General features: G+C 48.9%; 1 protein-coding gene across 1 annotated transcript in view; it reads left to right on the top strand.

Annotated features, from left to right (window-relative positions):
• LOC140430336 (fatty acyl-CoA hydrolase precursor, medium chain-like) overlaps positions 1 to 24,761 on the top strand; it is a 48,871-nt gene extending 24,110 nt beyond the window's left edge. Inside the window, exons 8-13 of the mRNA XM_072517791.1 lie at positions 2,211 to 2,345; positions 3,724 to 3,798; positions 5,024 to 5,168; positions 11,141 to 11,290; positions 16,390 to 16,462; positions 19,129 to 24,761. Of these exons, the coding sequence (XP_072373892.1) occupies positions 2,211 to 2,345; positions 3,724 to 3,798; positions 5,024 to 5,168; positions 11,141 to 11,290; positions 16,390 to 16,462; positions 19,129 to 19,330 (780 nt within the window). The 3' untranslated portion in view covers positions 19,331 to 24,761. The remainder of the gene's footprint in view (positions 1 to 2,210; positions 2,346 to 3,723; positions 3,799 to 5,023; positions 5,169 to 11,140; positions 11,291 to 16,389; positions 16,463 to 19,128) is intronic.
• Positions 24,762 to 25,065: the final 304 nt, after the last annotated feature.

The following is a 25,065-nucleotide window of genomic DNA, read 5'->3' as shown; positions in this document are numbered from 1 at the left end:
AACTGTGAGGCATCGGGTGGTTTCAAATCATCGGACATGGTACCCAATTTATTCCAACTGTTTGAAAAATGTTTTCAAATCTCACCCTCTTCCTCCTGTAACTAATTGTGGAGTTGCCTCGCCACAACCTTACTCCTCCTCCAGGCTTCACAGTTTCCTGCGTTCTGAGCCTTGGTGCATCCATTGGTTTGTTCGATAATTTAAAAATGCCTTAATGTCAGGAAGGTCATGAGTCTGATTTGCATAATTAAAAAAATATATTTTAGAGTACCACTTCATTTTTTTCCAATTAAGGGGCAATTTAGCGTGGCCAATCCACCTAGCCTGCACATCTTTTTGGGTTGTGGGGGCGAAACCCACGCAGACACGGGGAGAATGTGCAAACTCCACACGGACAGTGACCCAAAGCCGGGATCGAACCTGGGACCTTATTTCAAAATAATGAATTGGGTACTCTAAATTATATTTTTTTAAAGATGACCATGCAGGAAGTATAGCCGCCAGGTGGTGAAGGACATGCTAGGGGCCCTCTGCGGAGGTCCATTGTTGGGGAGGGGCTGGCTGCCTTCTTCCTTCTTCGTGTGGTTTTGATGTCCATGGAGGGGAGGGTGGTTCCCCGTGTCCTCTGTTGCCAATCGGCACCGGAGTCACCAATAATGTTGCCAATCGGCACCAATAATGTTGCCAAATTAATAACTAGATATGGCAGTTATTAATGATAATATTGCTTTTCAGAGTCGCCAGGTATCAAATGATACCACCACAAGGCTTTACCAGATATCGATCAAAGACCAAACAACCAGTTAGTTAGTTCAAGTTCAAAGATAGTTTATTTACACACAAGGATTACTTCGGCATGCAACATAAAACACTACAAGCTAAACTACACCTAACAACTACAATAACCTACACTTAACTTCAGGGCAACCGGCTCTATGCAGAGGAACAAGGCCTTTGTCCGGATCTTGCGTGGCTGGGTGGAAGAAGTGGCTTTGTTTCTGCTGGGCTCATCCGTCTGGTAGTGATCGTTGGTCTTGAACTTGTCTTCTGGTCGTAATGCTACACTTGGTTTTAGGCGTAGGCCGGGGCCAAGAGAGACAGAGCACATGGCTGTGCCTCTTTTTATCCCTCTGGGATTCCACGCTCTTTGGGGCGGTCCTTAGCTTTGGACCCAATAATTCAACAGGCTTCGATCACTGCCTTCGATTTTGGCCAATAAAAGGGCGGGTGCCTTGATGGGTGGGCGTGTCCTGAGCAGTCATTGACCTTGGCTGTTTGGGCTTTCTTAGCAAAGGGAGTGGTGCCAGTTAGTCTGTATCTGCATCGGTTACCCGAGTACAGTCCTTTTGTTCTGGGGAAATGGGCCATTAGAATGCAAACGAGCGGGAGTTTCAATCGCGTCTCGCTATCTGGGTTGCAAATACACACACAAGCTCAGAGTCTGTCTGAGTCCTGGGTTGGCCATAATTCCCATGGTCCTTTGCAGGTGGCCATCTGAGATGGCTACACCTTGAGGGGTCTCGATTTCCTTGTTTGTTTGTGGGGGGTCTCCCCGTCTCCGTGGGGGTCTCGAAGTCTGTTGTTGGTTGGGGGGGGGGGAGGGGGCGGGGGGTGGGGGGGGGGTAGTTGCTGCATGAGCAGGTCAGAAGCAATGTATCCTGCGGCAAGTAACTCACCTCCTGACTCCCCAAAGCCCATCCGTTATTTACAAGACACGAGTCAGGAGTGTACTAGAATACTCTCCACTTGCCTGGGAGAGTGCAGTTCCAACAACACTCAAGAAGCTCAAAACTATCCAGGACAAAGCAGCCCCGCTTGATTATCCTTTCTGTAAACATTCACTTCCTTCACCCCCCGACACACAGTAGCAGCCGTGTGTACCATCTACAAGATGCACTGCAGGAACTCACCAAGGTTCCTTCGACAACACCGTCCAAATCCACATCAAGGGAGCAAACACATGGGAATCCCACCACCTGGAGGTTCCCCTCCCAGTCACCACCCTAACTTGGAAATACATTGCCGTTCCTTCACTGTCGCTGGGTCAAAATCCTGGAACTCCTTAAAATCAAAAATCGCCGCGTTCATTTTCTTTGAATATTCTTTCATTATGTGATACGGGGACCCTTCAAGTATTTACATTGTTACACCACAGTTGTCAGCAGTGCTACCTCCAATGAAACTCCTTCTTTTCCTTTTTTCCAAATGAGGTTTTCCTCTTTCCAGTGGTGGATGGTACCTTCTTGCCTCGAGATGTTGAAAAGCTGCTCGAGGCAAACGAGATCAACTCAGTCCCATATTTGTTGGGAATCAACAATCATGAATGGGGTTGGTTGATACCGAAGGTGAGACAAGTTAAGATTTTGGTTACCAGCTGTGTTGACAGCCAATGTCAGAATTTGGAAGTGTATGAGGAGCTGAATGAGAAACTCTCTTTCCACCACTCCCCGCTTCGAATAGTGATCTCTTTCTCATTTAGAGTTCCAGTCCCTTCTCTAGAACATCGCTCACTTGACCATTTATCATCTGTTGGTCATTGAGTTTTGGCCAATAGTATAGGTCCGTGAGGGTTGACAAGATATTGAACTGTGAAGAGGCCAAGATGAGTTTGGTGTTGACCTCCTTGTCCTTTGGGGACAGCAACCACGGCATAACTTGCAGCCTCAGCAATGAGGCACTGCTGGCCAATAACATCGCCTCCTGATCATCATAGAATTTACAGTGCAAAAGGAGGCCATTCGGCCCATCGAGTCTGCACCGGCTCTTGGAAAGAGCACCCTACCCAAGGTCCACACCTCCACCATATCCCCATAACCCCACCCAACACTAAGGGCAATTTTGGACACTAAGGGCAATTTATCATGGCCAATCCACCTAACCTGCACATCTTTGGACTGTGGGAGGAAACCGGAGCACCCGGAGGAAACCCACGCACACACGGGGAGGATGTGCAGACTCCGCACAGACAGTGACCCAAGCCGGGAATCGAACCTGGGACCCTGGAGCTGTGAAGCAATTGTGCTATCCACAATGCTACCGTGCTGCCTCCTGTTTGTCAAAGTATTTCCGTATCAGTATTTCCATTCGCCAGAGGGTGTAGCATCTGGATGGTATGACCCTCTCAGAGAGCCACCCAGCCTGACTGTTTCCGGAATGATTTTGGTCTGTTTGGTTTTGCGGTACCCCTGCAAACCACAACCTAAAAATGCCTTCACTGAGCACAGGCCCTTTATAATCTGCTTGTATTGCAGCATTCCCGACACATAATGCACACTACGCAAACCGTTTAAAAGAAGGCTGCGTATATAGATGCCCTAAGTCTGCGGCAGAATTTAATGAGTTAATTCTCCCTGTCAGCTACACCTTGAGTCCGCCCTGCTATACGTGACTGGGATTAATTTCACGCACATAATTTCTATTATATTACTATCCACAATTAGTGCGTTTTGGTGGAGAAAATCCTGGTTTGATCGGTTTTAATCATGAGTCCTGTTTGCTGGGGTTCATGAAGACTGTTTGTTGAGAGTGCAGCCCTGACTCTAAATAATCATAGTGGTTTCAGTAGGCACTCTGTTATGTTATATATGTCATGGGGTAAGGTCAGCATATTGACCCCCTTTCGTGAACATCTCTGTCACGTTCTTGTAATTTGACATTGAACAGTTATTCAGGGAAACAGGTGATGTACAGATTGCCATTGACCTTAACCACTGTGTTCTTCAGCTATACAATCCACCTGGCTGGGAGGAAGGAATGGACAGGGTGACATCAGAGTCTATCCTCAAGAACGGAAGTGGAGTGAGTGTTTACCCAGCCCTACCCCTTAAACTTTCAACAATCTTTCCCCTCTCTGAAGCCTCAGGTTAGCGTTAGCATTGGCAAGGCGCAAAACAGTATTGGCAATGAATCTCCTTTTTGATTGAGAGTGCCAGCGGTGGTCAGCATTAGCAATGAGTACCACTGGCGGCGGTCAAGGTGGGCATTGGCCGCTATTGGGACCGAGCAACATTGGGCGCGGTCAGTATGGGCAATGGTCAGTATCGATAAAGGAGAAAGCCCATCACCGGCCTCAAAGCGTACTTCAATAAAATCCGTAAATTCTGCAAATACTCAGCAGAACAGGCAACATGTGTGAAGACGGGGAGGTGACGCTCCCCTTTGTCACAACTGGGAAGTCCGACTTTGCTTGATGGGATTTCATATCCCAGGTAGAGACTGGAGGCTGGAACACTCTCGATCTTCATTGGGCTGATGAAATTAAATGAAAATGGCTTATTGTCACAAGTCGGCTTCAATGAAGTTACTGTGAAAAGTCGCCACATTCCGGCACCTGTTCACGGAGGCTGGCAAAAGCCAGCGATTTAGCCCAGTGTGCTAAACCTGGCTGATGGATTGTGGATTTGTGCAGGGAGATGAATATGATGCCCCAGGGTGGTTCCATTATCAGTGTTGACCTTTGTGACATTGGGAAGGTCCATTAGTGATTGCTAAATCCAATTTAAATAAATGTTGTGTCCGCTCTCTGGCAGCAGGCACATTGGGCACAGAATCTCCATTGCTTAGAATAACATATTCACAAAACAATCTCATTTATTTGGAAAAGAGATGACTGTGTGAGGGCTTAATTTGTAAGACCCCCAAATTACGATGGAACGGTCCAAGTATCTGGGACGTCCAAAATTGGATGGCTGCAGTACGAGAGGGTATCAGGGGAAACTTTCACACAGACAACATTGGCAGCCGTTTACTCAGGAAGGACATTGAATCAGATGGTGTGAGTGAGACAAGAGGCAGCTGAGGAATTTACTTGCAGAGAGGAGGGATTGAATGGTGTGGTGAGAGATTGTGGATGTGGAATGGGGTGCCAGCTAAGCGGGGAAGGGGCTCTGTAATTGTCTTTTCCTGTTATCTGTGATTCCGGAGTTCCCAAACTGAACTGAGTAATTCCTCCTGAATACAATTCCCGTTGTTGCACCATGCATTCACTAACTCTACCTGTATTCGTTCATTTCTTTGTGTAAAGCTCCGTGAAGGTGAACTCCAGCTGGCCATTGATGAATATATGGGACACACGGAGGACAAGGCGGAGATCCGAGATTTCCACCATGAGCTGCTGAGTGATCTGTTCATGTTGGTGCCTACTGTCAATTTGGCCCGAATTCACAGAGGTACGACCTACAGGGAAATGTTTCTCTTCCTCATCCCTCCCATTTCCCAGAACCCTTCCTCTCAACACTTTCTAATTCGCAGAATGTGGCTGGCTATATCAGCATTTATTGTCTGTCGTGTTGGGTGTTCCGATACACAAACGAACCAACACGGTTGTAGATGGTACAACTCTGTTTTATTGTTCTGAATAATAACAACTGTTAATTTCTGGCTGTGGTTCATACTTCATCAGCTAACCTGTGGACCCAGCCCGAGCACTATCTTAGAGAGGCACTCAGCACATGGTCTATGTCTGAGCGGGGCGCTGTGAGCTCTGTGCTCTGAACTATCTCCTGCTGGAATGAGCGGGAACTGTGGTGTTCCCTGTTTTATAGTGCGTGTGCTCTCACTGGTGATTGGCTGTGATGTTGCATGTGTGTTGATTGGTCCAACTGCCTGTCCATCAGTGTGTGTGTGTGATTGCACTATGATATGTAACTCTGGATATCATGACATCCCCCCTTTTCACAAGAATATGTGCCTACATGGTAATAAATATTGGTGTGTACTGAGTGCGGCTGAGTATGTGTGTGCAATATTTACAACAGGCTAAACTATATACAGAGGAAGGTGTCCGGTGCAACAGAGCAACGAGGTTGTACCACGAACAAAACAAGTGCAAATAGCAAACATCGAAAGAGAACTTCTGGAACGACAAAAAGAGAAACACGTTAACATTATTGCACAACAATTCAGTGAGTCCAATGTGCTAACAGGCTCATAAGTCCAGTCTAGTAGGTGGGCGACGAATTTGGGTTGACCGCCTCAAGGGTGGGTCAGGATCCACCGGCTGAGGAATGGGCCTGGCCACTGGCAATAGAGGAATAGGCATAGTGGCAGGAAGCTCCACGAAGTCGACATCAGGGACAACAGAAGGGCATGATCACGTAGCGAGCGCGGAATCAGCCGAAGGGCCTGCCGATTACGCCGGCGAATGGAGCCATCAGGCATGCGAACCAGGAACGAGCGGGGAGCCATGCAGCGGAGAACCTCGGCAGTTGCCGACCAGCCACCCTCTGGTAGGTGTATGCGTACGTTGTCTCCAGGCGCCAGGGCAGGAAGATCAGTTGCCTGAGTGTCATGTGCCACCTTTTGCTGAGCACGCTGCTGTCGCCTCCTTTGCAGTACCGGAGCATGGTCGGGTTTAGGAACATGAATGGACGGTACAGCGGTCCTGAGGGCGCGACCCACCAACAGCTGGGTGGGTGAGAGGCCTGTGGACACTGGGGCCGAGCGATAGACCAGCAGGGCTAAACAGAAGTCAGATCCAGCATCAGCAGCCTTGCAGAGGAGCCGCTTCACGATGTGGACACCCTTTTCCGCCTTGCCATTTGACTGGGGATGCAGAGGGCTGGACGTCACGTGTGTGAAGCCATATGAAGCGGCAAAAGAAGACCATTCTTGGCTCGCAAAACAGAGCCCATTGTCCGACATGACGGTGAGCGGAATGCCATGGCGAGCGAAGGTTTCTTTCCATGCTCTGATTACAGCTGATGATGTCAAGTCGTGCAGGCGTATGACCTCCGGATAGTTGGAAAAATAGTCAATTATGATGACGTAGTCCCTGCCGAGCGCATGAAAAAGGTCCACGCCCACCTTCGCCCAGGGGGACGTTACCAACTCATAGGGCTGAAGGGTCTCAGGGGGTTGCGCCGGCTGAAACCTTTGGCAGGTGGGGCAGTTGAGCACCATGTTGGCGATGTCGTCGCTGATGCCCGGCCAGTACACAGCCTCTCGGGCCCTCCGCCTGCACTTTTCAACTCCGAGATGGCCTTTGTGCAGTTGTTCGAGGACAAGCCGGTGCATGCTGTGTGGGATCACGATCCGGTCCAACTTCAGGAGGACACCATCAATGACGGCCAAGTCATCCCGGACATTGTAGAATTGTGGGCACTGCCCCTTGAGCCACCCTTCCGTCATGTGGCGCATCACACGTTGTAGAATGGGATCAGCCGCAGTCTCACGGCGAATGTGGGCCAGACGTGCGTCAGTAGCCGGCAGATTGGCCGATGTGAAGGCTACATGTGCGTCGACCTGACAGATGAACCCCCCCCCCCACCCCACGATTCGGGCGGTGTGCTCACTGCTCTGGACAGGGCATCCGCCATGATGAGGTCCTTTCCCGGGGTGTAGACCAGTTGGAAGTCGTACCTCCGGAGCTTGAGCAGAATGCGCTGTAGGCGAGGGGTCATCTCATTGAGGTCCTTTTGTATGATGGCGACCAGGGGGCGATGGTCGGTCTCCACGGTAAACTGAGGAAGACCGTACACATAGTCTTGGAATTTATCTATGCCGGTTAACAAACCCAGGCACTCCTTCTCAATCTGCGCATAGCGCTGTTCTGTGGGGGTCATGGCCCGCGAGGCATAGGCGACCGGGGCCCATGATGCAGTGTCGTCCCGTTGCAGGAGTACCTCCCCAATGCCGGACTGGCTGGCATCAGTCGAGATCTTTGTATCTCGAGTAGTGTCGAAGAACGCCAATACCTGGGCGGTGGTGAGCTTGATCTTGAGCTCCTCCCATTCCTTCTGGTGTGCGGGAAGCCACTGGAACTCCGTAGTCTTCTTCACCAGGTGGCGAAGAGCCGTTCTGTGGGAGGCAAGGTTGGGAATAAACTTCCCCAGGAAGTTGACCATCCCGAGAAAGCGTAGCACTGCCTTCTTGTCTGCCGGCTGTGGCATGGCTACTATAGCTGTCACTTTGTCTGCAGAGTGGACGCACTCCTGACCGGGATATGTGGTCCCCAGAAACATTAGCTCAGTTTGGCCAAAAGAACACTTGGCTCGGTTGAGGCGCAGGACGTGTTCTCGTATCCGCGCGAAGACACGCTGGAGACGACTGATGTGCTCCTGTGGTGTGGTGGACCAGATGATGACGTCATCAACATAGACGTGCACCCCTTCGATGCCCTCCATCATCTGTTCCATGATTCGATGAAACACCTCGGATGCTGAGATGATGCCAAACAGCATCCTATTGTAGCAGTATCTGCCAAAGGGAGTGTTGAAAGTACACAGCTTCCTGCTGGACTGATCCAGCTGAATCTGCCAAAAACCCTTTGAGGCATCAAGCTTGGTAAAAGTTTTAGCCCGGGCCATTTCGCTCGTGATCTCTTCCCGTTTGGGTATGGGGGTAGTGTTCCCTCATGATGTTGTTGTTCAGGTCTTTCGGGTCGATGCAGATCCGGAGCTCGCCAGAGGGCTTTTTTACGCACACCATGGAGCTGACCCATGGCGTTGGCTCTGTGACCCGGGAAAGCACTCCTTGTTCCTGGAGATCCTGCAGCTGCTGCTTGAGGCGGTCCTTGAGTGGCGCTGGGACTCGACGAGGTGCGTGAATGACCGGGGTGGCGTCCGGTTTGAGCCGTATTCTGTATGTGTAGGGCAGTGTGCCCATGCCCTCGAAAACCTGCTGGATGTGGGCGAGGAGCGAGTGGAGCTGCGCCCCGAAGTCTGCATCTGGGAAATCGGACGTGCCTTCTGGAGACAGAGTGTGTACCCGCTGAACGAGGTGGAGGATCTTGCACGCCGTGCGCCTAGCAGGGAGTCCTTCGAGGATCCAACTATCTCAAAAGACAGTGTGGCTGTGTATGAATTGTGTGCTACCTCGAGCTGGCAGGATCCCATGGCCGGGATAACATTACCGTTGTAATCGACCAACTGACAGCGGGATGGCCGAATCGGTGGTCTAACCTTCAAGGTGTGGAAGGCTGACCATGCGAGGAGATTGGCGGAGGCACCAGTGTCTAAACGGAATGTGATTGGTGATCGGTTGACCGTTAGGGTGGCACACCATTCATCACCTGGATTGACACCGTGCACTGGCATCGGCTGGTGGGTCCTACTTGGGGACATCCGATTTCTGTCTATTACCGCAACGCAGAAGTCTTCCCGGTTGTCTGTATCACCGGTCTGTACATGGTCAGGGTATGACTCGGTGTATGGAGGCTGAATGGCCCGCACGTCCCTGCGAGGCTGGCGGAATTGGGGAGCATTGGCAGGTTGAGCTACTCGACAGCAGGCAGCGTAGTGGCCCATCCTGCCACAGCGGAGGCATTGTCGATTCTTTGCTGGACATTGCCGCTTTAAATGTGCGGATCCACAGTTGCCGCACGTCGTGACGTCATGGCGTTCGTTGCGCCATCACGCATGCGCAGTTTGGTCCTGCGTAGAGCGCGCCTGCGCATCACGTCCCTCTGCGTCGACGTCCCCTCTTTTGGCGCATACAAGCGCGATAGGCCTTGGAAAGCGCGCAAAATGGCCGCCCTCGTCCGGGCCGCGGGCCGGGAGGAACTCGGCCGACTGGACCCGCTCGGCCTCGTAGGACCCCTGCCGTGCCGATTCGGCCGCTTGGAATTGGGAGTACCGGCTGGTCGCGTTCTCGTGGAGGACGCAGGTTTCGATGGCGGTGGCTAGGGTGAGGCTCTTTATTTTGAGGAGCTGCTGGCGTAGGGTGTGCGAGGTGACCCCAAAAACTATCTGGTCCCAAATCATGGAGTCGGAGGAGGCCTCATAGCCGCAGGACTGCGCGAGGATACGGAGGTGTGTCATATAAGATTGAAAAGGCTCATCCTTACCCTGCAGGAGCTGCTGGAAGAGGTACCTCTCGAAGCTCTCATTAACTTCCACGCTGAAGTGTTGCTCAAGTTTTAGCAGGACTGTCTTGTACTTCGTCTTGTCCTCGCCTTCCGCGAATGCCAGGGAGTTGTAGATGTGGATGGCGTGTTGCCCCGCCGTGGAGAGGAGGAGGGCGATCTTCCTGGCGTCCGATGCATTCTCCCTGTCTGTGGCTTCTAGGAAGAGCTGGAAGCGCTGTTTAAACAGCTTCCAGTTGACGCCGAGGTTTCCAGCGATTTGGAGCGGCTGCGGCGGGCTGATGGTGTCCATGACGCAGGATGGCGGGTTTCTGAAGAGGTGCAGGTAGGTCGCACAGTTGTTGGGGAGTTTCCAATCCTGTTATCATGTCGTGTTGGGTGTTCCGATACACAAATGAACCAACACGGCAGTAGATGGTACAACTCTGTTTTATTGTTCTGAATAATAACAACTGTTAATTTCTGGCTGTGGTTCGTACTTCATCAGCTAACCTGTGGACCCAGCCCGAGCACTATCTTAGAGAGGCACTCAGCACATGGTGTATGTCTGAGTGACACGCTGTGAGCTCTGTGCTCTGAACTATCTCCTGCTGGAATGAGCGGGAACTGTGGTGTCCCCTGTTTTATAGTGCGTGTGCTCTCACTGGTGATTGGCTGCGATGTTGCGTGTGTGTTGATTGGTCCAACTGCCTGTCCATCAGTGTGTGTGTGATTGCACCATGATATGCTAATGTGGATATCATGACATTGTCCACCCCTAATTATCTTTGAGAAGGTGGTGGTGAGCTGCCTCCTCGACCCACTGCAATCCATGTGGCGTCCCGTCCACAAACATTCACTCCCTCCACCACTGATGCACAGTGGCAGCCGTGTGTACCATCTACAAGATGCACTGCAGGAACTCACCAAGGCTCCTGAGGCAGCACCTTCCAAACCCACGACCTCTACCATCTAGAAGGACAAGAGCAGCAGATACCTGGGAACCCCACCACCTGGAGGTTCCCCTCCAAGTCACTCACCACCCTGACTTGGAAATGTATCGCCGCTCCTTCACTGTCGTTGGGACAACATCCTGCTACTCCCTCCCTAACAGCAGGGTGGGTGCACCTACAACACATGGACTGCAGCTCAGACCACCTTCTCGAGGGCAACTAGGAATGGGTAATATTCCTAACCAGCGACCCCCACATCCCAGAGTGAATAAGAAAAACCCTTCATGACTTTGAACATCAGCATTAAATGTCTACTTACCTACCTCTGCTGTTTGGGTAAAAATCCCAGGTTTTTTAGTCTCTCCACAGAATTTGAGGGATTAATCTTCCTGTTTTCTCTTCTCAGATGCTGGACACCCTGTCTTCCTGTATGAGTTTCAGCACAGACCAAGTGTCTATGCAACACGCCGTCCCGAGTTTGTGAAATCCGACCACGCCGATGAGCTTGCATTTGTGTTTGGCAATTTATTTTTGGAGGATGGTTTCAAATTATTAGGTGAGGAAAAGCACTGGGTTTATTTTTCCCACGTTTTCATTTCCTCTTTGACAGGCCAAGTGTGGTTTCCGATCTCACTGACATTGGGAGCAGGGGTTTGACAAGAATCTGTGGTGTAATAATAATTAAATAAATAATCTGATAAAAACTTTCACCAAAAGATACTAATTCAAAAGTACTGCAGACAGAACAAATCTGAAAGAAAAACAAAACATTCTACCAAAACCCAGCAGGTCAGACAGCAAAGATTAGCTCTTTCCACCATAAGACCATAAGGCATACGAGCAGAATTAGGCCACTCGGCCCATCGAGTCTGCTCCGCCATTCAATCATGGCTGATATTTTTCTCATCCCCATTCTCCTGCCTTCTCCCCATAACCCCTGATCCCCTTATTAATCAAGAACCTATCTCTCTCTGTCTTAAAGACACTCAGTGATTTGGCCTCCACAGCCTTCTGCGGCAAAGAGTTCCATAGATTCACCAGCCTCTGGCTGAAAAAATTCCTCCTCACCTCAGTTTTAAAGGATCGTCCCTTTAGTCTGAGATTGTGTCCTCTGCTTCTAGTTTTTCCTACAAGTGGAAACATCCTCTCCACGTCCACTCTATCCCAGGCCTCGCAGTATCGTGTAAGTTTCAATAAGATCCCCCCTCATCCTTCTAAACTCTAACGAGTACAGGTCCTGAGTCCTCAACTGTTCCTGGGGCTGGGGCTGTTTAGCACAGGGCTAAATCGCTGGCTTTGAAAGCAAACCAAGGCAGGCCAGCAGCACAGTTCGATTCCCGTACCAGCCTCCCCGAACAGGCACCGGAATGTGGCGACTAGGGGCTTTTCACAGTAACTTCATTTGAAGCCTACTTGTGACAATAAGCGATTTTCATTCATTTTCATTCATTCATGTTCCTCATACGACAAGCTCTTCATTCCAGGGATCATTCTTGTGAACCTCCTCTCGACCCTTTCCAAGACCAGCACACCCTTCCTTAGATACAGGGTCCAAAACTGCTCTCAATACTCCAAATGGGGTCTGACCAGAGCCTTATACAGCCTCAAATACATCCCTGGTCTTGTATTCCAGCCCTCTCGACATGAATGCTAACATTGCATTTGCCTTCCTAACTGCCGACTGAACCTGCACATTAACCTTAAGAGAATCGTGAACAAGGACTCCCAAGTCCCTTTGTGCTTCTGATTTCCTAAGCATTTCCCCATTTAGAAAATAGTCTATGTCTCCATTTCTCCTTCCTAAGTGCATAACCTCACACTTTTCCACATTGTATTTCATCTGCCACTTCTTTGCCCACTCTCCCAGCCTGTCCAAGTCTTTCTGCAGCCCCCCTGCTTCCTCAATACTACCTGTCCCTCTACAGATGTTTGTATCATCTGCAAACTTAGCAACAGAGCCTTCAGTTCCTTCTTCCAGATCATTAATGTATATTGTGAAAAGTTGTGGTCCCAGCACCGACCCCTGAGGCACACCACTAGTCACCGACTACCATCCTGAAAAAGACCCCTTTATTAGGGGCTGGTTTAGCACAGTGGGCTAAACTGCTGGCTTGTAATGCAGAACAAGACAGCAGCGCGGGTTCCATTCCCGTACCGGCCTCCCCAAACAGGTGCCAGAATGTGGCGACTAGGGGCTTTCCACAGTAACTTCATTGAAGCCTACTTGTGACAATAAGCAATTATTATATTATTATTATCCCCACTCTCTGCCTTCTGCCAGTTAGCCAATCCTCTATCCATGCCAGGATCTTACCCTTAACACCGTGGGCTCTTAACTTATTTAACAGTCTGCTATGCGGCACCTTGTCAAAGGCCTTCTGGAAATCTAAATAAATCGCGTCCACCGGTTCTCCTTTGTCTAACTTCCTTGTTACTTCCTCAAAGAACTCTAACAGATTTGTCAGACGTGACCTCCCCGTGATGAAGCCGTGCTGACTCAGTCCTATTTTACCATGCACTTCCAAGTACTTTGCGATTTCATCTTTAATAATGCACTCTAAACTCCTACCAATGACCAAAGTCAGGCTAACCGGCCTATAATTTCCCGTCTTCCCCGGAAAAAAAAGTTTGAAAAACACTGGTATAGAGGGAAACGGCACAAGGAAGTGCTGAGGGTTTTGGCCAAGGGTGGTATCGTGACCGGTACAGACCTGGAGGGCCGAAGGGCCTGTTCCTGTGCTGTATTGTTCTTTGTTCTAACAGCAGTCTGGCTGGGAGCATTCTGGTGAATCTGTGTTGCATTCTGTCCAAGTACAATATATTCTTTCTAAGGTGCAGCTCCTGAAACTGGATCAAGTTACTCCTGAGATGTTGTAAACGCGTTTTGATCCACAGAACCTCCTCGCGATACCCCTGCCTCAGTGTAAGGGACTAACATTCCATTTTGATGACCTTTTTGCAGCTGAATGCAAACACGTCCTAGACCGAATCTTACATTACCGTCTGGGACCAACTAAAGACTTAACTGAAATCCGATTGGCTGGTGTTGGAACAAAGGAGCAGGAGCAGGCAATTCGGCCCCTTGGGCCTGCTCCGCCATTTCCATCCAGTAGTAACACCAACTGGGATCGTAACATGCCACTATCAACACTGTCTTTAGTCTTTAATGCTATCATTAACACTCCATTTGTCTTGTGCCCATGACATGGTTGTCAATCTCGTCTTTGCTCCGACCTATCGCTGACATTCTATTCTGCTCCACCTTCTCTCCCCCCTGAAGGAATATTTAATTTATAGGGATCTTAACCTGTCGAACTACACCAAGTTTGGGGGAAGCTTAGTTGATTAATCAAGTCCTGGCGCAATACGACAAGTTGTAAGATTTATAATATTTGTAGACTGTGTTAAGTTGTTCGATTCCTTGTATTATTCGACTGTGTATAGTTGAAGGAATTTATATCATCTCTGCTATTCGGTTATCAGTAGCACTTTGCGAATACTGGAACTCAGCAGAAATTTGCAGTATAAACTCCTCAGGTGCCAAAAAGAATTGTTTTATTTGTAGTCGCTTGATTACAATTTGAAAGTCATTTAAAAGGCAATTCGTAGACAATTCGAAGCTTTCAGAGAGTTACAGACATTATCTTTCTTTGCTTAGGCAGACAGCTCGAAAGTAACTTTTAAAAGGTCAAAGTCTGGCAATGAAACATGAAGAGAGAGAGAAAGCTAATCTTCAGCTAAACTCAAACTCAAAGTCAAAAGTGGACTAACATCACTGACACTGACTGTTAGACTGACAGAACCCCCAAAAACAATTACCTAAAAAACTAAACACTAAAACAAAACTAAAATGGCCGGGAGAAACTTTTCAGTTATACACTTTCATATCTGTCTTAAGTCGTCTAATTACACCCCAATATAATCCTAATTGGTTTGGGTTAGACTCAAACACATTTGATTTGATGGCAAGCCGTCCATCTTCAATGTGCAACATCAGCTTTTCTGACCCAGCTGTTATCTGCATTGTGAACAATGGTGCCTTCATGTTGCTGTGTATTCAATCCCTTGGCCTTGACAATTAGCACAAGACAGTGTCAAATTATCTTGCAACTGTGCTGTTTTAATGTTATCATGGAATTTAATGCTATTTCATGTATCATATTGAAGTCCTGAATTTATGTGTGCTGAAATTCTCATCTTTTAAAAATGAGTACTAAAAACAGCTATCTTTTACCTATACTAGTTGTATTTGAAATACCTGGCTTCTACACCCCCCCCCCCCCCCCCCCCCCCCACTTTTCAACAATATACCCCATCACATCTCTACCCCTCTTCAGCTCCGAACAAGAGTCGTATGGCCTTAATAATAATTAATAATAATAATCGCTTATTGTCACAAGTAGGCTTCAATGAAGTTACTGTGAAAAGCACCTAGTCGCCACATTCCGGCACCTGTTCGGGGAGGCTGGTACGGGAATTGATCCCACGCTGCTGGCTTTGTTCTGGCGTTACAAGCCAGCTGTTTAGCCCACTGTGCTAAACCAGCCCCAGACTTGAAACGTTAACTCTGCTTCTCTCATCGCTAACGGTGCCAGAACTGCTGGGTTTATCCAACATTTTCAGGTTTATTTCAGATTTCCAGAATCTGCAGTATTTTGCTTTTCCATTAACTCCGCCCTCTCTACTTGTGTCTCCTTGTGGTGTACGAAAACAAAATCCTGTAAATCCTAAACATCTGAAGTATAAACAGAAAATGCTTGGAAATACTGAACAGGTCAATCAGCATTTTATTACAATCCAGGACCAGACCCAACAATGGTTAGGATACAGGACAGAAGCCCCAATATTTTATTTTAATTCCACAGGACTGTGAGAAAAGGATTCCTTGCTCCAGGAGTGATTTCACGCAAAATAGGTAAATTAAAACAAAGTTTATTACAAACACAGTATTAAAATATCTTTAACATCACACAAGAAAATAGTTTACAATTACCCCTTAACCAATGTTAATCAATACAGTGACACAATAACCCTTAACTGCTATCTTTATTCCCACTCAAACAACAGAACTATCTCAGATCTCAATCCACTTTTAAATACAGTTAGCACTCAAGACTAATTGCTGTGCTGAGATGTCTTTTAAGATTGTTTGAAAAGATAGACCTGAGCCTGTCAGAACAATGCAGAATCTATGGCTGTATGTCTTCAGAAACTTCTCAACTCGCCTTCCAGCCACAAACTAACTGACTGACTGCGTCAGCCCTGGCTCCTCCCATTAACCACCTCATCTCACTAAACTGAACACAGTGCCTCTAATGAACTACTCCGCAGGGGACCCTCTTAATAGAAACAAAAAATAATAATCCATTTGCCCAAACTTTTACGATGCTTTAATTGCTCCCAAAAAGCCTAGCTGTCTTGCAATCCAGGATTTTTAAAAACATGACTCCAGCAGTCAAACACTAACCCAGGTTTTGAATCCTTACTGCACCCAATATCTGTAATACAATTTATCTGAAATTCCCACATTCATCACAATCTGTGGAGAGGGAAGAGAATGAATCTTTAGGTTGACAATCTCCCATCGGACCTAGAAGAATCCAGCATGTTTGTAATCCCCGAATAATGATCTTGTTTTGATGTACTTTTCTGCAGCAAACGGCACTGAGGAGGAGAAGGTTCTAAGCAAGACGATGATGGCTTACTGGGCGAACTTTGCTAAGAAAGGGTAGGTGACCCAAGCGATTCGCTCTGAAGAGCGGACAGTGAGGAGGTGTTCCCACATGTTGAGTACATATCATTGTGAATGATGTGATTGTGTTAGTAATCGACTGGCTAATAACCTGGGGACAGGGTCAAACTAAATGGATCTGGAATAAAGGGCGGGATCTTCCTGCTTCATCACGTTCCATTTGGGACACGACGAGGCCGGTAAATATAGCGAGAGGCTTCTCACGAGATTTACGACACTCATTGCGCCTTTAGAGATCTGAAGAGCTATTGCGAGGCATCGCGATCTGGAACAGGCCCACAGTGGCCATGACCCAGATTTGCGTTTTCAAGTGGGTGGTTACACTCCCTTGAATATGTCCACGCCGGATTACCGGAGGGACGGTGTTGAACAGCCTCATCTCGGAGAACCTGCCATGTGCCGTTTGTCACTGGTTTCCACAAATGTGGACCAGGTGCATTGGCATTTGGGGAGTTCTCCCAGGTCATTGAGGTCCCCCGGACGGTTGGGCTCTGGTCAGGGTGGTATCCCGGCTCTCCCGATACCACCCGGGCACCCGATGGTACTGCCAGCCTGGCATCCCGGCAGCCCCACCTGAGCAACCTGGCAGTGCCACTCAGCATTATCAGGGTGCCCAGGTGGCACTGGTGGGTTGGCAAGGGCACTGCCAGGGGTACCAGACTGGCAGCGCCCAGGTGGCATCTTGCCAGTGCCGGGGATTAGGGACGGGGGTGGAGGGTGGGGGGCCTGTCCATATGAGGTGGGGTGCAGGGCTGCTCAAGGACTCCCTAATTAGTAAGTTGGGGCATTGGGGGGGGTGCTGGAGGTTGCAGGGGGGTTTGAGTGATCAGGGCACCAGTTAAAAATGGTGCCCCAATCTCCTCCTGGAGTGGCAAGCTGAGCTCATCAGTGCCAAGAAATAGGTCCAAGTGCAACCTCGGTGGACCGTTTAATAGCGGGGTGGTTCTCAGCTCTGTAGGAGCCAGGAACACCCCGCTAAACGCCCCCAGAACAGGACTCTTTCTTTTCAGTTAAACCGTGCACAAAAAGTTCATCGCTGTTATGGTGCCCGTGAAACTATCAGAATGATGTAAAAACCCACCATGATTCACGGATGTCCTTCAGGAGGGAAATCTGCCGTCTTTACCCAGCCTGATCTCATATTACGGGTGGGCAATAAATGTTGGCACCCGTACCGGGGCAGAAGGGAAGCCCCCTCAACCTCATTCTCCACCCTTCTGATATCTCAGTCAGTGAATACACAACACGTGTGGTATTGAATCACAGGTGGAACAGATTCACACAAACATCTTTAAGTTTCCGAAAATTTTAGGTTGCTATCGCAGCTGTTGTCCCCTGTCAAACAATTAGTTAATAACAAGAGTCAGTTCTGATGTTTCGACCCGAAACCTTCCCCCTGTTTCTCCCACCACAGGTGCTGCCTGACCTGCTGAGTATTCCCAACATTTCAGAATTCCAGAATCCTTTTCCTTTTGTAAACATTTCTTTAACTGACGTTAATTTTGCTGATGGCAGGGCAGCACGGTGGCTCAGTGGGTTAGCCCTGCTGCCTCACAGCGCCGAGGTCCCAGGTTCGATCCCGGCTCTGGGTCACTGTGTGGAGTTTGCACACTGGGGCTGGTTTAGCACAGTGGGCTAAATAGCTGGCTTTGAAAGCAGACCAAGGCAGGCCAGCAGCGCGGGTTCAATTCCCGTACCAGCCTCCCCGAACAGGCGCCGTAATGTGGCGACTTGGGGCTTTTCACAGTAACTTCATTGAAGCCTACTTGTGACAAGAAGCGATTTTCATTTCATTTCATTTCACATTCTCCCCGTGTTTGCGTGGGTTTTGCCCCCACAACCCAAAAAGATGTGCAGGGTAGGTGAATTGGCCACGCTAAATTGCCCCTTAATTGGAAGAAATGAATTGGGTGCACTAAATTTGAAAATCAAACAAAAGAATTTTTTTGCTGGTGGTGGTGCAAGATAATCATGAATAAATGCATGGGGAATTTGGGAGTAATGTCTTTACCCAGAGAGAGGTGAGAATGTGGAACCCGCTCCTGGAGGGAGGTGTGGAGGTGAATCGTGAAAATACTTTTAAGGGGAAGCTGGATAAACACATGGGGGGGAGATGAATGGGGGAGTCGTTGGGAAGGTGAGGTGAAAGAGGCAGGCAGGTTAGCGTGAAGCCTGTTTCTGTGCATAGTGGGGAAGGGAGGTCGATACCTGATACCCACTTTCCTGTGGTGATGGAAACCCAGCGTGCGGGTGATTTAGTTACCCACTACCTGTCTCTTTCCCTCCTTTCAGCTTCCTTACCCAACCCCATCCTAAAAGCCCAGGAACACCAAAACCCATGCTGCCCCCTTATTACGATCCCAGACCAAACCAAAATATTGGGGTTTTGGTCCAGTATCATAGCCACTGTTGGGGTCTGGCCTGGGATGGTGATGGGGGCAATACTGGCTTTGGTGTTGCTGGGTTTTTGGGATGGGTTGGGTGGGTGGGGAGGAAAAGGAAGGTGTTGGAAGGGAGGGAAGGGGGAAGGGGGTGGGTTATCAGACGAGTAGAGAATGGGATTGAGGGGTGGTGGGGATTGCGGGGGAGTCTGGACCAAGCGGATATTTCTGATGTCCCTGATGTTTAAAATTGCCTTGCAGGAACCCTAATGGGGAAGGGTTGGTACACTGGCCAGCTTATGATCACAGTGAAGGCTACATGCAGCTGAGGGTCAAACCACAGACTGGGTGGAAGTTGAAGGAGCACAGGGTGAAATTCTTCAACAAAATCCACAATCGACAAGGTGGAGAGAAGGATGAGCGAAAGGCGAAAGAGGATGAACACCAGCGATCGGAGCTCTAAGCCTTCAGAAACCGACGGATAGATCCTGTGCTTAAACTAACATCCTGTAAAAATCACAGGGCCCTGATTCACTTTTCAACTTCAATCTTTCTGTCTACCTCGGCCTCCACCTATCGATTTCCCAACTGTTTTTGAATCTTCTCAACATCTGTTTGTGCAAATATACATAGACATAGAATTTACAGTGCAGAAGGAGGCCATTCGGCCCATCGAGTCTGCACCGGCTCTTGGAAAGAGCACTCTACCCAAGTCCACACCTCTACCCTATCCCCACAACCCAGTAACCCCACCCAGCACTAAGGGCAATTTTGGACACTAAGGGCAATTTAGCATGGCCAATCCACCTAACCTGCACATCTTTGGACTGTGGGAGGAAACCGGAGCACCCGGAGAAAACCCACGCAGACTCGGGGAGAACGTGCAGACTCCGCACAGACAGTGACCCAGCGGGGAATTGAACCCGGGACCCTGGAGCTGTGAAGCAATTGTGCTAACCACCATGCTACCGTGCTGCCCTAATCTGGGGTGTGGGGTGGGGAGGGAGTTCATGGGGGCATTGAGAAGGGGGCTGATAGGGGTTCCCTATGAGACAGATCATGGTGGAAACCATGGCGACCAGGCCCATTTAAACCCAATGCCAATCTCGCAGCGGTGGGAAAACCCGGCCTCCCAGTAGAATTCCCTCATTATCAGGCACGGAGTTGCATGGGTTTCACCCCCACAACCCAAAGATGGGCAGGGTAGGTGAATTGGCCACGCTAACTTGCCCCTTAATTGTAAAAAAATAATTGGGTACTCTCAATTTTTTTTTTAAGTATCAGGCCTTGCCTCTGACCTCTCTGCCTCCTCCCTTGACCCCCTCCCCGCCATCACTCACCTGTAATCTGCGTTCCTCACTGATCCTGGGCCTCTGGTGGGTGCATTACCGGCAGCTGCCACTGCTCCGCCAGTGGCGCTGATGGCAACGAGCAGCCGACCGCCTCTGATTGGCCGACTGCTCTTGGTAAATGGGATTTCCACTGCCAAGGCCCTAAATCAAGGGGAAAGCCCACAGGTGGCCACCTGAGTGCCCGAGCAGCACTTAATACTGTCCGGCCTCCCCGTTGGGACTGATGGGGTTTCTTTGTTGGTTCATTGACCAGTCGGTGAGGTGCCCTCGATCCAACTTCCCAAACTGGATTTTACACTACCCGCATGTTGGGTTGAAGATGATGGGGACAGAGGTGACTTTCCCGCCACAAGTCCTTCCCGACATGTTGGAAATTATAAGAGGCGACGGGGTGAGATGTCTGCCCATCCTTTGGCCTTATTGAGGCCCTTAATTGGCCAATTAATGGCCACGTAAGGGCCCAACCCGCCCCCTCCGGTATCTTACCACGTCGTGGGTAGACCCCACCATGCGGGAAGCCCGGCAACTTTACCTGCACAGACTAGCCTCAGGTAAGGGGCATAGTGAGGGTGGGTGGTCCTCTAGGCCCATTGTATGGGGCCCTCGAGTTCATCCCCTTGCCATTTAACCCTCCCACTTGGCCTCTTGAATTCTGCCCCTCATCCCCTTGCCCCTCTCTCTGAGACCCCTGACCCCGGATTTACCTGGGCTCCTCAGCTTGGTGGGGCTGCCTGTAGTTCCAGCAATGGCCACTGCTTCTGACGGCACTACAGGGACTTAGAGCGGCTGGTCAATCCCATTGGTAACCAACTCTCTAAAGTAAATAACGCTGCTCCCAAAGTTTACTCACTGCAGGGGACCCAGTGGAATTGTGTCCCACCATTTCAGCCGGGGAGGGCAGGATCAAGCCACAGAGTCAGAAGAGTGACACAGACATGGTCATTCAGCCCATTGAGACCTCATGTCCGACATGGGTCTTGGTGATCAATCTGGTCCCAACAATCGCCTTGTGGTTTGCTGCATAAGGTGCAGTTTGCGACTTGCGCTTAGCATTTACAAATCAGGTCGTGTAGTCAATAAATTACTGAACAAGTAATCCAGCAGATTGAGGAATCCAGCAGATTGAGGAATCCAGTGGAACACCAATCTTACCAGTTTGACCATTTACATTCAAAGATGCACGTCCTCCCCGTGTGTGCGTGGGTTTCCTCCGGGTGCTCCGTTTCCTCCCACAGTCCAAACATGTGCAGGCTTGGTGGATTGGCCATGCTAAATTGCCCCTTAATGTCTAGGGATATGCAGGTTAGGTCATGAGGTTGTGGGGAAGGGCGGGGTGGACATGGGTAGAGTGCTCCTTCGAGGGGTTGAGGCAGACTTGATGGACCAAATGGCCTCCTTCTACACTGTAGGGATTCTCTGATTCTATCCATTTTGAAAGATCTTGCTAGTTTACCTTCTTTGGTAATCTTTGATTGATCTTGAAAACTTTCTCAATTTTCTGGCTGACCACTAATCCTTCCCACTTTGTCTGTTTTTTCTTTAGAACATAGAACATAGAACAATACAGCGCAGTACAGGCCCTCGTGCCAGCCATATCCATCCGCGGGAGAAGGCTCTCACTGTCCACCCTATCCAACCCCCTGATCATTTTATACGCCTCTATTAAGTCTCCTCTTAACCTTCTTCTCTCCAACGAAAACAACGTCAAGTCCATCAGCCTTTCCTCATAAGATTTTCCCTCCATACCAGGCAACATCCTGGTAAATCTCCTCTGCACCCCCTCCAAAGCCTCCACGTCTTTCCTATAATGCGGTGACCAGAACTGTACGCAATACTCCAAATGCGGCCGTACCAGAGTTCTGTACAGCTGCAACATGACCTCCCGACTCCGGAACTCAATCCCTCTACCAATAAAGGCCAACACTCCATAGGCCTTCTTCACAACCCTATCAACCTGGGTGGCAACTTTCAGGGATCTATGTACACGGACACCTAGATCCCTCTGCTCATCCACACTTTCAAGAACTTTACCATTAGCCAAATATTCCGCATTCCTGTTATTCCTTCCAAAGTGAATCACCTCACACTTCTCTACATTAAACTCCATTTGCCACCTCTCAGCCCAGCTCTGCAGCTTATCTATATCCCTCTGTAACCTGCTACATCCTTCCACACTATTGACAACACCACCGACTTTAGTATCGTCTGCAAATTTACTCACCCACCCTTCTGCGCCTTCCTCTAGGTCATTGATAAAAATGACAAACAGCAACGGCCCCAGAACAGATCTTTGTGGTACTCCACTTGTGACTGTACTCCATTCTGAACATTTCCCATCAACCACCACCCTCTGTCTTCTTTCAGCTAGCCAATTTTTGATCCACATCTCTAAATCACCCTCAACCCCCAGCCTCCGTATTTTTTGCAATAGCCTACCGTGGGGAACCTTATCAAACGCTTTGCTGAAATCCATATACACCACATCAACTGCTCTACCCTCATCTACCTGTTCAGTCACCTTCTCAAAGAACTCAATAAGGTTTGTGAGGCATGACCTACCCTTCACAAAGCCATGCTGACTATCCCTGATCATATTATTCCTATCTAGATGATTATAAATCTTGTCTCTTATAATCCCCTCCAAGACTTTACCCACTACAGACGTGAGGCTCACCGGTCTATAGTTGCCGGGGTTGTCTCTGCTCCCCTTTTTGAACAAAGGGACCACATTTGCTGTCCTCCAGTCCTCTGGCACTATTCCTGTAGCCAATGATGACATAAAAATCAAAGCCAAAGGTCCAGCAATCTCTTCCCTGGCCTCCCAGAGAATCCTAGGATAAATCCCATCAGGTCCCGGGGACTTATCTATTTTCAGCCTGTCCAGAATTGCCAACACCTCTTCCCTACGTACCTCAATGCCATCTATTCTATTAGCCTGGGGCTCAGCATTCTCCTCCACAACATTATCTTTTTCCTGAGTGAATACTGACGAAAAATATTCATTTAGTATCTCGCCTATCTCTTCAGACTCCACACACAATTTCCCATCCCTGTCCTTGACTGGTCCTACTCTTTCCCTAGTCATTCGCTTATTCCTGACATACCTATAGAAAGCTTTTGGGTTTTCCTTGATCCTTCCTGCCAAATACTTCTCATGTCCCCTCCTTGCTCGTCTTAGCTCTCTCTTTAGATCCTTCCTCGCTACCTTGTAACTATCCATCGCCCCAACCGAAACTTCACACTTCATCTTCACATAGGCCTCCTTCTTCCTCTTAACAAGAGATTCCACTTCCTTGGTAAACCACGGTTCCCTCGCTCGACGCCTTCCTCCCTGTCTGACCGGTACATACTTATCAAGAACACGCAGTAGCTGATCCTTGAACAAGCCCCACTTATCCAGTGTGCCCAACACTTGCAGCCTACTTCTCCACCTTATCCCCCCCAAGTCACGTCTAATGGCATCATAATTGCCCTTCCCCCAGCTATAACTTTTGCCCTGCGGTGTATACTTATCCCTTTCCATCATTAACGTAAACGTCACCGAATTGTGGTCACTGTCCCCAAAGTGCTCTCCTACCTCCAAATCCAACACCTGGCCTGGTTCATTACCCAAAACCAAATCCAACGTGGCCTCACCTCTTGTTGGCCTGTCAACATATTGTTTCAGGAAACCCTCCTGCACACACTGTACAAAAAACGACCCATCTATTGTACTCGAACTATATCTTTTCCAGTCAATATTTGGAAAGTTAAAGTCTCCCATAATAACTACCCTGTTACTTTCGCTCATATCCAGAATCATCTTCGCCATCCTTGCCTCTACATCCCTAGAACTATTAGGAGGCCTATAAAAAACTCCCAACAGGGTGACCTCTCCTTTCCTGTTTCTAACTTCAGCCCATACTACCTCGGAAGAAGAGTCCCCATCTAGCATCCTCTCCGCCACCGTAATACTGCTCTTGACTAGCAGCGCCACACCTCCCCCTCTTTTGCCTCCTTCTCTGCGCTTACTAAAACACCTAAACCCCGGAACCTGCAACATCCATTCCTGTCCCTGCTCTATCCATGTCTCCGAAATGGCCACAACATCGAAGTCCCAGGTACCAACCCATGCTGCCAGTTCCCCTACCTTGTTTCGTATACTCCTGGCATTGAAGTAGACACACTTCAAACCACCTACCTGAACACTGGCCCCCTCCTGCGACGTCAAATCTGTGCTCCTGACCTCTATACTCTCATTCTCCCTTACCCTAAAACTACAATCCAGGTTCCCATGGATTCAGCTTAATACTATCGTTAACTTCCTTGGTTAAACATGATTAATTTATCCCCGTCCTAGAATACGTCTTCCTCACTGAGATATATTTTTGGTGTGGGTCATGAACTATCTTCAGGAATGTCTGCCATTGCTGATCGACCGTCTTTGCTGCTAAACTGCTTTGCCAGTCCACCCCAGAGATCTCTCATTCCTTTGATGGCAAGGGAAGACACATGATATTGTTGCTACAACAGAAATGATTAAATAACTCACTGGAGGAGGAAGATTTTGTGTTCCGTGATCTTGTCTTGCTATGATCTGCTGGTGATTTAGCCAGAACGATGATTTATTAATGTATACGCGGTAAGGTAATGATCAGAATCTCATACAGACCAAGTTATCATTGAGTTCCATTCGACTCTTCTGGAATTACCCTGATGTGCGACTGTCCTCGTGTACTCCTTCCAACATTCAACCGGTAGCCGGATGTCACCTGACTGATGTCTGATGCCACCTGCTGGTGGGAGGTCACAGTGCTGAGTACATGTAATATTATCTACAGGCATATCACCACAGAGGAGGCTCTAC

This window comes from Scyliorhinus torazame, chromosome 10 (genome assembly GCF_047496885.1).
Source record: "Scyliorhinus torazame isolate Kashiwa2021f chromosome 10, sScyTor2.1, whole genome shotgun sequence".
NCBI lineage: Eukaryota > Metazoa > Chordata > Chondrichthyes > Carcharhiniformes > Scyliorhinidae > Scyliorhinus > Scyliorhinus torazame.
This window is presented reverse-complemented; position numbering and strand designations above follow the sequence as displayed.